The sequence below is a fragment of the Eretmochelys imbricata genome, chromosome 13 (assembly GCF_965152235.1).
Source record: "Eretmochelys imbricata isolate rEreImb1 chromosome 13, rEreImb1.hap1, whole genome shotgun sequence".
NCBI lineage: Eukaryota > Metazoa > Chordata > Testudines > Cheloniidae > Eretmochelys > Eretmochelys imbricata.
This window is the reverse complement of record NC_135584.1, coordinates 42,899,970-42,912,542: the sequence shown is the minus strand read 5'-3', so window position 1 is coordinate 42,912,542 and position 12,573 is coordinate 42,899,970. Positions and strand designations below refer to the sequence as shown.

Genomic DNA, 12,573 nt, shown 5'->3' with positions numbered 1-12,573 from the left:
TGGCTGATGCAAAGATTCAATGCAAGCATGACATTCCTGATGGGAATTACGATTCCATTTACTGGTATTACCGGAAGGCCAGCACTGAACTGACTTACATCACTCACAGCTACAGTGAGGAGAGAAATTCAGGATGCTATGGACTCTCTGTTGACCGTGCCAACAGCTCCAGCATTTTAACCATCAGGACTTTACAACCGGGAGATGGTGCTGTATATTATTGTGCCTTGCAGCCCACAATGGTTCACCTCTTGTAACACCCTGAACAATAACCTGCCACTCAAGGAGAGCTTGGTCCAAAGACCATGGAAGACAATGGAAAGACCCCTGTTGAATTCAGTGGTGCAGCTCAGGTGATTAAAGACAACCGTGGGCAAAAATGCCCGCAGGAAGAGAATTCTAGTGCCGAGCAATATCGGGGGTTAGAGCTGGATTGAATTCCTCAGGGAAGATTGGCCGAAAGTTAGAAAATAAATAGACACGGTGGGTGAGGCAATATCCACAGAGCTACCGCAGAGCTCTGTGGAGAAAAAGTTCAGCCGATAAAAGATATTAGATCTCCCCCTTCTCTCTTCCTTACCGGGGCCCACACAGCTACCACAACACTGCAAACGGAATAAAAACGCCGATAATGACAAGACACTGACCAAAGGCAAATGAGTCTTGTAAAGACAAGACATGCAGGTTATGAATGAGATTTGTTAACCCTTCTATGGAAAGTTCATGTCCGTTAATAATGATAAAATCAAGTGGTTATTTAAAAGAATTCATTGTCCAGTTCTGGTCACCCATGCTCAAAAAAGATTAATTCAAAGTGGAAGAGGTACAGAGGAGGGCTACTCAGATGTTCAGGGAAATGGAGAGCTGAATTTAGGAGAGGCGATTGATTATTTAGCCTAGAAAAACAAAGGCTGACAGGGGATGGGCAGGGATGGTGTCCCTGGCCTCTGCTTGCCAGAAGTTGGGAATGGGCGACAGGGGATGGATCACTGGGTGATTCCCTGTTCTGTTCATTCCCTCTGGGGCACCTGGCAATGGCCACTGTCAGAAGACAGGATACTGGGCTAGAAGGACCTTTGGTCTGACTCAGTCTGGCAGTTCTTATGTTCTTATAAGGATCTGACTGCTCTTTATACATGTATCAGTAAGATTAACACCAGGGAGGGAGAAGAACTATATAAGCTACTGGACAATGTTTGTAGAAGAACAATGGGTTATAAACTGGCCACGAATAAATTTAGGCTGGAAATTAGAAGATGTCTAATCATTAGCAGAGTGACTGTGAGGTTATAGAACAGGTGATAGGAGGAGTGGGAGTGAACAACCAAACTAGTTTTAAAATGGAGCTTGATAAATTTATGAAATGGCATTACCTGAAATGTTCTATGAGCCAGGATGGAGATCCCTTCCAGTCCTATGTCCTATGTTCCTATGGATATTAATTGTTTACCTGAATAACTAAATTTTGTCTTTATTAAAACATTGGGGAAATTAATTGTGTGTGCAAATAAAATCAATATATTAAATATCTCTATATAATATAAATGTTATGAAATAACTGTTTATTTTACTGTATTTTTGCATATCTGAATAAAAAGAAGTTGTCTTAATATGACAGACCAGAAAAAAATGACTGTGTAAAAAATCGGTATTTAAAAATAAGTGGCTATATCTTACAAGAATGTGAATTTTATGAAATTATTATTCCTTTTAAAATTGTGTATTTTAATTAAAAGATTACTTCCTTTATCAGTACCCAGTAATGAATTTCACATGCATTGTCAAGAAGAACTTTGTGTGTCTGCTATTGGGAAATTCATTTTTTTGTTTATATTTATAATTACAATCCAGAATTTATTAGAATACAGGAAATGAGAGTGCAACACAGGACATGGGAGCACAATACAATACAGGAAATGAGACTAGACTAGAGTAGACTAGAATGTTCTTTAATGACTGGATTTGTTTCTTTAAATCATTGGATGAATATGGACTGGAAAAGATACTTGAAACCATATATCTCACCTCCTCAAATGCTGTAGGAGACTACCCTACCGAGTCCAAAAGCACTTCAGACATAAAATCCACAGTGGTTGGAGGTTTGGTTTCCCTGGTGGCTAGGACCTGATAATGCATCCATTCTCTCGCTCTCTCTCTCTCTCTCTCTCTCTCCCTCCCTCTCGTATAATCTCTCTCTGCTTTATATCTTAACTCTTATGACAATGAATCACCTCTCTTCCCTTCTTGAGAAGAGATATGGGGCATTTGCTTTTGTCGTCCCTGGGTATAGTGTATTGCTGTACAATTTTCATAAGCTTTATTCTTGTCCACATTCATGGTGCAATATATTCCTATCACGGGCCTGATCCAATGACCCTTGAAGTGGATGGAAAGACGCCTGTTGACTTCAAAAGACTTTGGATGAGGCCAGGATGAGTCACCTTAAATTGAACAAGGCATGCACCTAAAAAAGAAAAGCACCTATTTCCGGTGAGATGAGAGAGCAGCTCATGAAGTTCGTATCAAAGGGACCTCTCTCACAGCAGCGACAAACACCCTGGGGTCTCAGCATGCCTGCGCTTCCCTTGGTACTTGTCCTAACCCTGAACTGGTCCGGTGAGCTTATGAACACCATAGTGTTTAATTCCAGCTTCTATGTCTGTTCTTGGCTGATGTTTGCTTAAAAGACTGAGATGAAATCTGTGTGTCCTCGGGGGTTTTGTAATAACTCCGATGTTACTTTGATGTGTTTAAAGGGCCAGACAGTCATGCAACCCGTGAGAGAAACAAAGGTGAAGGAAGGGGAATTTGTTACCCTGGACTGTAGCTATAATTCTGGCTTCCCAACGCTGCTCTGGTACAGGCAGGAATCCGGAGGATCTCCACAGTTCATCCTTCAAGAGCGCTCCAGGCATGAAGATTTGGAAGAGAGGTTCAGGAACCGTTTCAAAGCCAAAATTAATAAAACCAGCAGGGTTTTCCCTTTGGATATATCATCGGTTCAGCTGTCTGACTCTGCCACCTATTACTGTGTGCTGATAGACACAGTAGGAAAAAGGATACACCTTCCTTTACAAAATCCCTCCGCCCAACAATGCACAAAGAAACAGCACTCAGAAGGAGCGGAAAACTGGGGCTTGTCTATACTTGAAAATTAATGTGGATTAAGGCAGGGTGTGAATTTAGAGTCCAATAGAAATTCCTTGAAATATCCACCTGTGGACACTCTTATTCCAGAATAAGAATGCCTTGTTCCTGTTTATCTTAACCCACTTTCAAAGTGGGTTACAGCAAAGCTATTTTTCTCCTGAAAAAAGAAAAGGAGTACTTGTGGCACCTTAGAGACTAACCAATTTATTTGAGCATGAGCTTTCGTGAGCTACAAATAAATTGGTTAGTCTCTAAGGTGCCACAAGTACTCCTTTTCTTTTTGCGAAGACAGACTAACACGGCTGTTACTCTGAAATTTCTCCTGAAACACATTCTTTGAGCCTGTAAAACACGGAACAATTTAAGGCCCTAATTAGAAATAAATTTAAAGGCTACAGAGTGTTTTAGAGCAAGAGGAAACATTTGTCACTGGAAATTTAAAATGAAAAGCAAAGAACCAAACCAAAGAATGAATCAAAAAAGGGAAGACACATAGAAAACATAGACCGAGATAGAGAACAAGCAAAAAGCACCCCCCAAAACCAGAAAATTGAATGCAAAAAAATCAAACACACAAACAAGCAAAAATTCCCAAAACATACACAGCGACAACATACAGCACAAACAATAAGAACGCAACCACAGAATGCAAAAAGATAAACACAAACAGAATAAACACACACGCACAAAAGTCTAAAAGTCAACATAAACCAGCAAAGAGAAAGAAGCCCCTCCCGTCTTCACAAAAACAGAAAGAAAGAAAGAAAGAAAGAAAGAAAGAAAGAAAGAAAGAAAGAAAGAAAGAAAGAAAGAAAGAAAGAAAGAAAGAAAGAAAGAAAGAAAATCCCTTTCCTCTTTAAAAATGTACCAAACTATATAAAAAAATTCTTTTCCAGGATGATTAAAACAACAACAGCAAGAACAGGATGAACTTCAGGCTGCACCTCAATGGGATGTAGGTATCTAACTCCTTTAGATTTCTTTGAAAATTGCTGTCGAAATGCTTTGCTGGGTGCCTTTTGCAGAGCCCAGGTCTGTGTGAACAGTTGTGCGGCATTTCTCCTTTTCTCTTCAGTCCTAAGGAGGATAAAGCCCCACCTGGTGTTTCGAAGGATCCGTATTAAGAGGGGAAAGAGCTGTTTGATATCTGGCTGCTCTGTGTCTATCGGAGGGGTGTGAGCGGAGCCGCGGTGTGTTACCCTGTGAGCTGACAGGTTTCAGAGTAACAGCCGTGTTAGTCTGTATTCCCAAAAAGAAAAGGAGTACTTGTGGCACCTTAGAGACTAACCAATTTATTTGAGCATGAGCTTTCGTGAGCTACAGCTCACTTCATCAGATGCATACGTGGAAACTGCAGCAGACTTTATATATACACAGAGAGTGAGAGAACCTGGATTTGTGCAGGAAATGGCCTAACTTCATTATCATGCACATTGTGTAAAGAGTTGTCACTTTGGATGGGCTATCACCAGCAGGAGAGTGAATTTGTGTGGGGGGGTGGAGGGTGAGAAAACCTGGATTTGTGCTGGAAATGGCCTAACCTGAAGATTACTTTAGATAAGCTATTACCAGCAGGACAGTGGGGTGGGAGGAGGTATTGTTTCATATTCTCTGTGTATATATAAAGTCTGCTGCAGTTTCCACGGTATGCATCTGATGAAGTGAGCTGTAGCTCACGAAAGCTCATGCTCAGATAAATTGGTTAGTCTCTAAGGTGCCACAAGTACTCCTTTTCTTCCTGTGAGCTGAAGACGTCAAAGGCTGGAGAGCTCCATCTTGTCGCTTTTGAAGCCACGCTAACCCAGAAATCGAACTGCTGCCAACCTCCATCCTCTGCCAGCGCCTGCAGAGGAAGGGGCACGTGACTTTTGTATGACAAAGGGGATGACTGAGAAACTCTTGGGTGTTCGTTTTCTTGCAGAGATGAGAAGGGGCTGCTGCCTTCTGCTGCTTCTCAGCAACTTATGCGGAAGTAAATAGAGCACAATAGCACAGAGCCCTAATTCTGCACTTGCTGTCTGAGTTTGGGTTTGTTCTGGCTTTTTCTTTTGGTTTTTAGGTTTTTGTGTATGAATTTACTGTGTCTGAGTTTCTTGTGCTTTCTGTGTTGATGAAGCTTTTCTGGTGTTTATGTTCTTCTTCTTTTCTTTGTTTGGCTTTTTTCAGTTTGTTCCTTTTTCACTTTTTATTTTGTTTTTCAGGTTTTCATATTCGTGTTTTTTGTTCCTATGTTATGATATTTTTGTGTGTTTTCAGTGTTTATTTTGAATTTAGGGTGCTCCTGTCTTTGTGTTTTCTTTTCCTCTTTGTTTGTGTGTGTGTCTTTTAATGTTGACTTTCAGGTTTTTGTGTTTAAGTTTTGTGTGTTTTCTGTGTTTAGGTTGATTTCCAGGCTTTTGTGTTTGATTTTTGTGTGCGTTTTCTGTGTTTAGGTTGGTTTCCAGGTGTTTGTGTTTGATTTTTTGTGTGTTTTCTGTGTTTAGGTTGGTTTTCAGGTTTTTGTGTTTGAGGTAGGGTTTTTGTTGTTGTTTGTTTGTTTGTTTTTCCTTTAGGGTGGTTTCCAGGTGTTTATGTTTCAGTTTTTTAATGTGTTTTCTGTATTTAGGTGGATTTTCCGGTTTTCGTTTTTACTTTCTCTTTTTCTTCATCTTTAACTGGTTGTGAAGCTGTTAAATTCTCTCCAGATTTTCAATTACGTAGAATAATTCTTGCCTTCCCAGATACTGCTCAGCCATCTCCGCTGACCTTTATCCTTCTCCCTCATTGCTCCCTTACTGGCAGGTTTCAGAGTAACAGCCGTGTTAGTCTGTATTCGCAAAAAGAAATGGAGTACTTGTGGCACCTTAGAGACTAACCAATTTATTTGACCATGAGCTTTCCTGAGCTATAGCTCACTTCATCAGATGCATACTGTGGAAACTGCAGCAGACTTTATATATACACAGAGAATATGAAACAATACCTCCTCCCACCCCACTGTCCTGCTGGTAATAGCTTATCTAAAGTAATCGTCAGGTTAGGCCATTTCCAGCACAAATCCAGGTTTTCTCACCCTCCACCCCCCCACACAAATTCACTCTCCTGCTGGTGATAGCCCATCCAAAGTGACAACTCTTTACACAATGTGCATGATAATGAAGTTAGGCCATTTCCTGCACAAATCCAGGTTCTCTCACTCCCTCACCCCCCTCCAAAAACCTAATCTCTTTGCCTTATTAATACGCTTTATTCTCTCGCCAGCAGTCAGGAGCGATGTGGTGCTGGAACAAGGTGCCCAGGCTTTGGCAGTCCGGGAGGGCGAGGAAGTGACCTTCCAGTGCCGTGTGAAGGGAGGGGAGATGAACAGCTATTGGATGAACTGGTACAGAAAGGGGCAGCGGGGCCCTCTGACCTGGATTTACCGAGAAGGGGACCACTATGGAGAAGGATTCCAGGGCCGCTTCGTAGGGGAAGTTGATAGCTCCAACAACAGGTTCACCCTCAAGATCCTGAGCGCAGAGCTGCGAGACAGGGCGGTGTATTACTGCGCTTCCAGTCCCCACGGAGCCACAGCTGTGCTGCGGAGCAGAACCAAAACTGACAGAGCCGGGGGAGGGCGAAGCATCGCTTGCAAACTACAGACCATGGCCAGCTCTGGGGCACGAGTGGCTGGGGGATCGCTCTCTCTTTCTCTCTCTCTCTCTCTCTCGCTCTCTCTCTCGCTCTCTCTCTCTCTCTCTGTGACGTGTGAAGCTGTCAGAGAAGCCATCCGGACAGAACTGGAAGGAGTGACTCTATCAGACAGTAGTACAGAATTTAGTTCTGTTTATACCAAGTCTAGGTTGGGATCTTTCAAAGGAGTATAATTCATTAAAAGCAGTTTTAGAGATCCACGGGTATGTAGTATAGTATAGGATAGCTAGCTAGCTAGCTAGATAGATAGATAGGCAAGTTTTTCTTCTCCTGTGCAGAGGGGGAATTTAAGACCATTTTGTAACTCAAAGAAATGGCCACAAGGTGCTGCTATTCACCCATAGTCCATCTTCTGAGACCAGTTAGACTGAAGGAGCTGCCCAAGGTGGAAACCCTCCTTGGAGAGTTAAAGAAGAAAAGTGTCAAGAGGCTAATCTGCCGATCTACAGAACACCCTTAACCCAAATCTCTGCAGTAGGAGGGAAGGATCTCTCTCTCGCTCTCTCTCTATCAGAGAAGGTGGGTGAAGTAATAACTTTTATTGAATCAACTTTTGTTGTTGGAAAGAACAAGCTTTCGAGATTCAGAGAACTCCTCCTCAGGTCTGCTTTTCTTCTCCAGACTTGAGGAAGAGCTCTGTGAACCTCGAAAGTGTGTCCCTTTCACAAACAGAAGTTGGTCCAATAAAAAATATTAACTCACCCACCTTGCCTCTCTCATATCCTGAGACCAAAACGACTACAACTCTCTGTCTCTGTCTGAAAGTAAATACAAGTGTATCTGCTTGTCTATATATCTGCTTTTATGGATTATACTCCTCCGGAAAATGGTTACCTAGTTTATTTGCCTGCAATAAATATAACGAAGTTATACACCTACACCGAGGAGATATAGTTTAAGAAAAAAAAAACACTCCTTCCCATTGTCTCCGGGTGGCTTTTCTGGCAGAATTTCTCCCTCTGTCTTTTCACAGCCCTCCCACGAGGGGAAGTGGGTCCTTGGCTGTAAATAGGCCGGACGACACAGCAGAGGAATCATTCTGTGTGTGACAGCGGTAGAGACAAGATGTGGATTGCCCTCTGCCTACTTCTCCTCAGTAAGTGGTTTAAATTTATTGGCAGTCAGACTGAGTGTTTTCTAACTCACGGATCTTACTCTGCCTCCACTGTCCTCCTGCTAGGTCCCGTGGCTGGGAACTCCGGGACCCAGATTCCAGCGTCTGCGTCAGCCAGGGAAGGGCGGCCCGTGAAACTGTCCTGTCAACACAGCACCACGTACACGTACGACGCCCTGGGGTGGTACCAGCAGCTGCCTGGGCAGCAGCCTCTGCTCCTACTGCACAGAAATGAGAGGGGAAATGAATACAAGCCCGGTTCGGTGGCCCCTCGTTTCTCCTCCGAGCTCAGCACCGATATCAAATCGTTTACGCTGTCCATAGCCGGGGCGCAGCGGGCTGACTCGGCGGTGTATTTCTGCGCTCTCTGGGATCCACCGGGCTACGGAGCATCCCGGGCTCCCGACACAAACTGCCGGAGCCGGGGGCGGTCTCGAAAACGAAGGGAGATGAGTCATTTCCCCTGCGTGCACCGGGGGGAGGGGGAGGGGAGCCAAGTGTCAGAGGGCACCAAGAAGTGTGTTATTGTTTACAAGCAGGGGGTTGCACACTTCCTACCTTGTGGAGGCTCAGCGTATTGCTCACCCCGGGCTCCTGCATCACTCCCTCCCCTACACAAACTACCAGTATGCCTCCCTTCCACCCCCACGTTTTTTTCAGGGACTCCCCTGGCTCTTCCCCGCTGGAGTCGCCCCATTATCACCTCCTCCCATACCAGGGTCCCCCATATTTGCCCCATGCCAGAAGCTGGGTGCCCCTCTATTCCCACTATACCTCCCCAATGTAGAATACACTAAAAGACACTATTTTGCATGGTGACTGAGTTTCAAAGGGATAGCCCTGTTAGTCTGTTTCAGCAAAAACAACCGAGGAGTCTTGTGGCACCTTAGAGACTAACAAATGTATTTGGGCATAAGCTTTCATGGGCTACGACCCACTTCTTCAGATGCATGGAGTGGAAAGTACAGAAACAGGTATTATACAGCACAAGAAAAGGCAGGAGTTGCCTGACCAAGTGGGGGGTCAATGATTCAATCAGGGTGGATGTGTCCCATTCCCAACAGTTGACAAGAAGGTGTGAATGTCTACAGAGTAAAAATTACTTTTTGTAGTACTAACGATGCCAATTCCATCAGGGTGGATGGCCCATACTCAACAGTTGATGGGAGATTACTTCTTGTAGTGACCCAGCCATTCAGTCTTTATTCAGACCTAATTTGATGGTGTCAAGTTTGCAAATGAATTCCAGTTTCTGCAATTTCTCGTTGAAGTATGTTTTTGAAGTTTTTTTTTTGTTGAAGAATGGCCACTTTTAAGTCTGAAATTGAGTATCCAGGGGGGTTAAAATGGTTTTTGAATGTTATAATTCTTGACATCTGCTTTGTGTCCATGTATTCTTTTGCATAGAGACTGTCCAGTTTTGCCAAACGTACATAGCAGAGGGGCATTGCTGGCACATGGTGGTGTACATTAGTGGATGTGCAAGTGAATGAGCCCCTGATGGTGTGGCTGATGTGGTTAGGTCCTGTGATGGTGTCTCTTGAGTAGATATGAGGACAGAGTTGGCAAAAGGGTTTGTTGCAGGGGATGGTTCCTGGATTGGTGTTTCTGTTGTGTGGTGTGTGGTTTCTGGTATTTGCCTCAGGTTGGGGGGCTGTCTGTAAATGAGGACTGGTCTGCCTCCCAAGGTTTGTGGGAGTGAGGGATCATCTTCCAGGCTTAAACTATCCCAAAGTACAAAGTTTGGATTAAAAGTGACAACATACATACAGTACATAATCTGCAATATCCCAAATTAAAGGTAATAAATTTAACCATGAAATTAAAATATTAGCATCCAACTATTGGGGTACTTCACTCATAAAAAGTGGGAAGCAAACATAGCAGTGAGTGTAGCTTGTCCCGCAGTAATTGAGAATTTAGGATGGGTTGTGCCTCAGTAAATACAATCCATCAGAGAAGTATTTCAGTTACTTTCCCCGTTTCGCTTCTCCATGGCGCTTTTTTATAACTCAGCTATAGGACAGTAGCCGCTAGAACCCACCGCACAGACCTTAGCTAGGGTCTCAGGGGCAGCTAGATGAGGTCGGAGCCAGATTTCAGGGGCCTGCAGCTGACATTTCACAACCAACACAGGGATTTGTTCTTGCCTCTCTCACCAGTTTTCCTGTAATGGGAACTGGGAATCCCACCGTGTAGCGGCCCCGTGTGCGATGAGCGCTCAGTGGAGACACATAGTGAGCGACAGTCTCTGCCCTGAAGAACTTACAAAGAAATTGGAGCCGACAGAGGAAGGGTTCCTCACGGCGCCCTCGTTATAGCCATGGGGAACGAAGTCACAAAGAGAGGAGGGTAAAGTTACTGCTGCTCCGTCTGCTGCTACCACATAGCGACTACGGTCTATTCCTCTCTCCTTTTGAAGACCGAAGCGGATGCAAATCGAGTGACCACATTTCCTGTGAGACACCCCCGGCGCCCCTGGGTCTGCAGAGGAGACGGCACAGACACGTGTCTCCGCAGCTCACACCCATCCCCGCTTCTCTGCGCCCTCTCCTGCAGAATTGTCTCCAAAATCGTCAGAAAAGAGATGATGCTGTGGCTACCCCTCGCTTTCATGGCAGCAATTCCCAGAGGTGATTCCTTGCCTGGATACAGAGGGAAGCTCAGTATTACGGTGGAGATGATTAACACTCTTTTTTAATTTTGCAGGAGTCCATTCTCAGATTCAGCTGGTGGAGTCTGGGGGAGGTGTTAAAACCACAGGAGAGTCTATCCGCATCTCCTGTAAAGCCTCCGGATTTCCCTTTGGAAACTATTGGATGTTCTGGTACCGCCAGGCTCCCGGGAAAGCGCCAGAGTGGATCTCCTACATTAACCGCGATAGCACTTCAGCGGACTATGGCCATTCAGTGAAAGGGCGATTCACCATCTCCAGAGACAACCCCAGCAACCTGCTCTATTTGCAAATGACCGGCCTGAGACCCGAGGACACGGCGGTGTATCACTGTGTGAGAGACACAGTGACGGGCAGGGAATCTAAGCACGTACAAAAACATCCCCTTTGCAGTCACAGCCCCCTGCGGGGCACAGCCCAAGGAAAGGGTCAGACACACACAGAACTGAACCAAGGAGAAAATGTCCCCAGAGCTGCCAGCAGCGCGGGACGGACAAGACTTTTGTGGGTCTGCAGACTCAGGTCAGGGCTGGGGTAGCAAATATGAGGCAGCCGCTGTCCCAGTCCCGGGCAGCACCCCCGTGTTCTCTGCTGCACACCCGCCCCTCCGGGCAACCAGCGTGCCACCCCTCCCACACCCTGCCCCTAGGGGGCAGCCCCCCCGCTCTTGGCTGCGCTCCTTCACGTCGATGATTCCCAAGCGGCCTCTGGGGGGCAGGCGGGGTCAGCCTTTCTTTGTTGCACCCTGGGTCCCGGGAGACCTTGAAGGATTGCGAGCTGTGGCAGGGGGCAGCAACAGCGGACAGGGTCAGATGTCGCTCGCTGCTGGCAGGTCTGACGCTACCCCTGCTGCCCCACTAGGAAAGAAACCCGGCTGTCCGACCTGGGGCCCAGCCCACTGTCTGATCTCTTAGGGCTAAGACTTTTCCAGTGTAGGAAGTTGAAGTTAGGCTCCCGGATCCTGATTGGTGGGTTCCCGAAGGAACGGGCGGATTTCACAGGCAGCAGCTTCCACTGCTTTCAGTGCATTTGTATCTGCAATAACTGAAGTGACCTGTAGCTCAGGAAAGCTTATGCTCAAATAAATTGGTTAGTCTCTAAGGTGCCACAAGTCCTCCTGTTCTTTTTGCGGATACAGACTAACACCGCTGCTACTCTTGTGACCCCTGAACTGGCCCTCTCAGAGGTAATAGTCATAATTGGCCAGGTGAAAACTCAGCACCGCCCTGCGATTGATAGTTAGCCGCCCTCCTCCCTGGGATATTCGTCACTAGCCCAGCAAGGGTGGGGAGGGGTTTCTCCGAGTGGTAATTTAAATGAGGCGGGGCTATGCAAATTTTCCCCTACAGAGACTCTCTTTCTGGGCTGTTCCCACCCGCCCCTGACCCTGCGGCCCGCGGAGAAGCTCTGTCCGTGCAGGGAGCAGCTCCGGACCCGTCCCCAGGGCGAGGACTGGCCGCAGACGCGCAGAGACGATGCGGTGGTGGCTGCATTTTGCTTTCATCGCAGCAGCGTCCAAAGGTGCTTGGGGTGGCGGGAATCGGGGGGTTGTTGATCCGACTAGTGCCATTGATTGACCGGAGCGGGGCAGGGGAGATTCCCCAGGAATAAATTGGGACACACGGATTTTGTTACCGGTTTCATACCATGTATTTGTCTCGTCTGAGAGGCGGTGGCTGGAAACCTCCAAATCGTTTCCCTTTGTCTCACAAATATAATTGACAGACCAGATGTCCCCCCTCCCCCTTACATTAGACTGTGGCCAAAGCTGCCGCCGTTGCCCAGACCTGGCCCGAGGGGATTGTTCCCACCCGCTCTCACGCCCCCAACCCGGTTTGTTTCCCAGGGGCCGAGGCGCAGGGGCGGCTGGTGGAGTCCGGCGGCGGGGCTGCGACCACCGGCGGCTCCAGGAGGCTCTCCTGCACAGGCTCCGGATTCACTTTCAGCAGCTACACCATGTTCT

At 46.3% G+C, this 12,573-nt stretch overlaps 1 protein-coding gene across 1 annotated transcript in view; it reads left to right on the top strand.

Annotated features, from left to right (window-relative positions):
• Positions 1 to 12,573, top strand: part of LOC144273716 (immunoglobulin lambda-1 light chain-like) — a 191,080-nt gene that overhangs the window by 49,092 nt on the left and 129,415 nt on the right. The window contains exon 4 of the mRNA XM_077832409.1: positions 9,582 to 9,596. Coding sequence (XP_077688535.1) covers positions 9,582 to 9,596 — 15 coding nt within the window. The remainder of the gene's footprint in view (positions 1 to 9,581; positions 9,597 to 12,573) is intronic.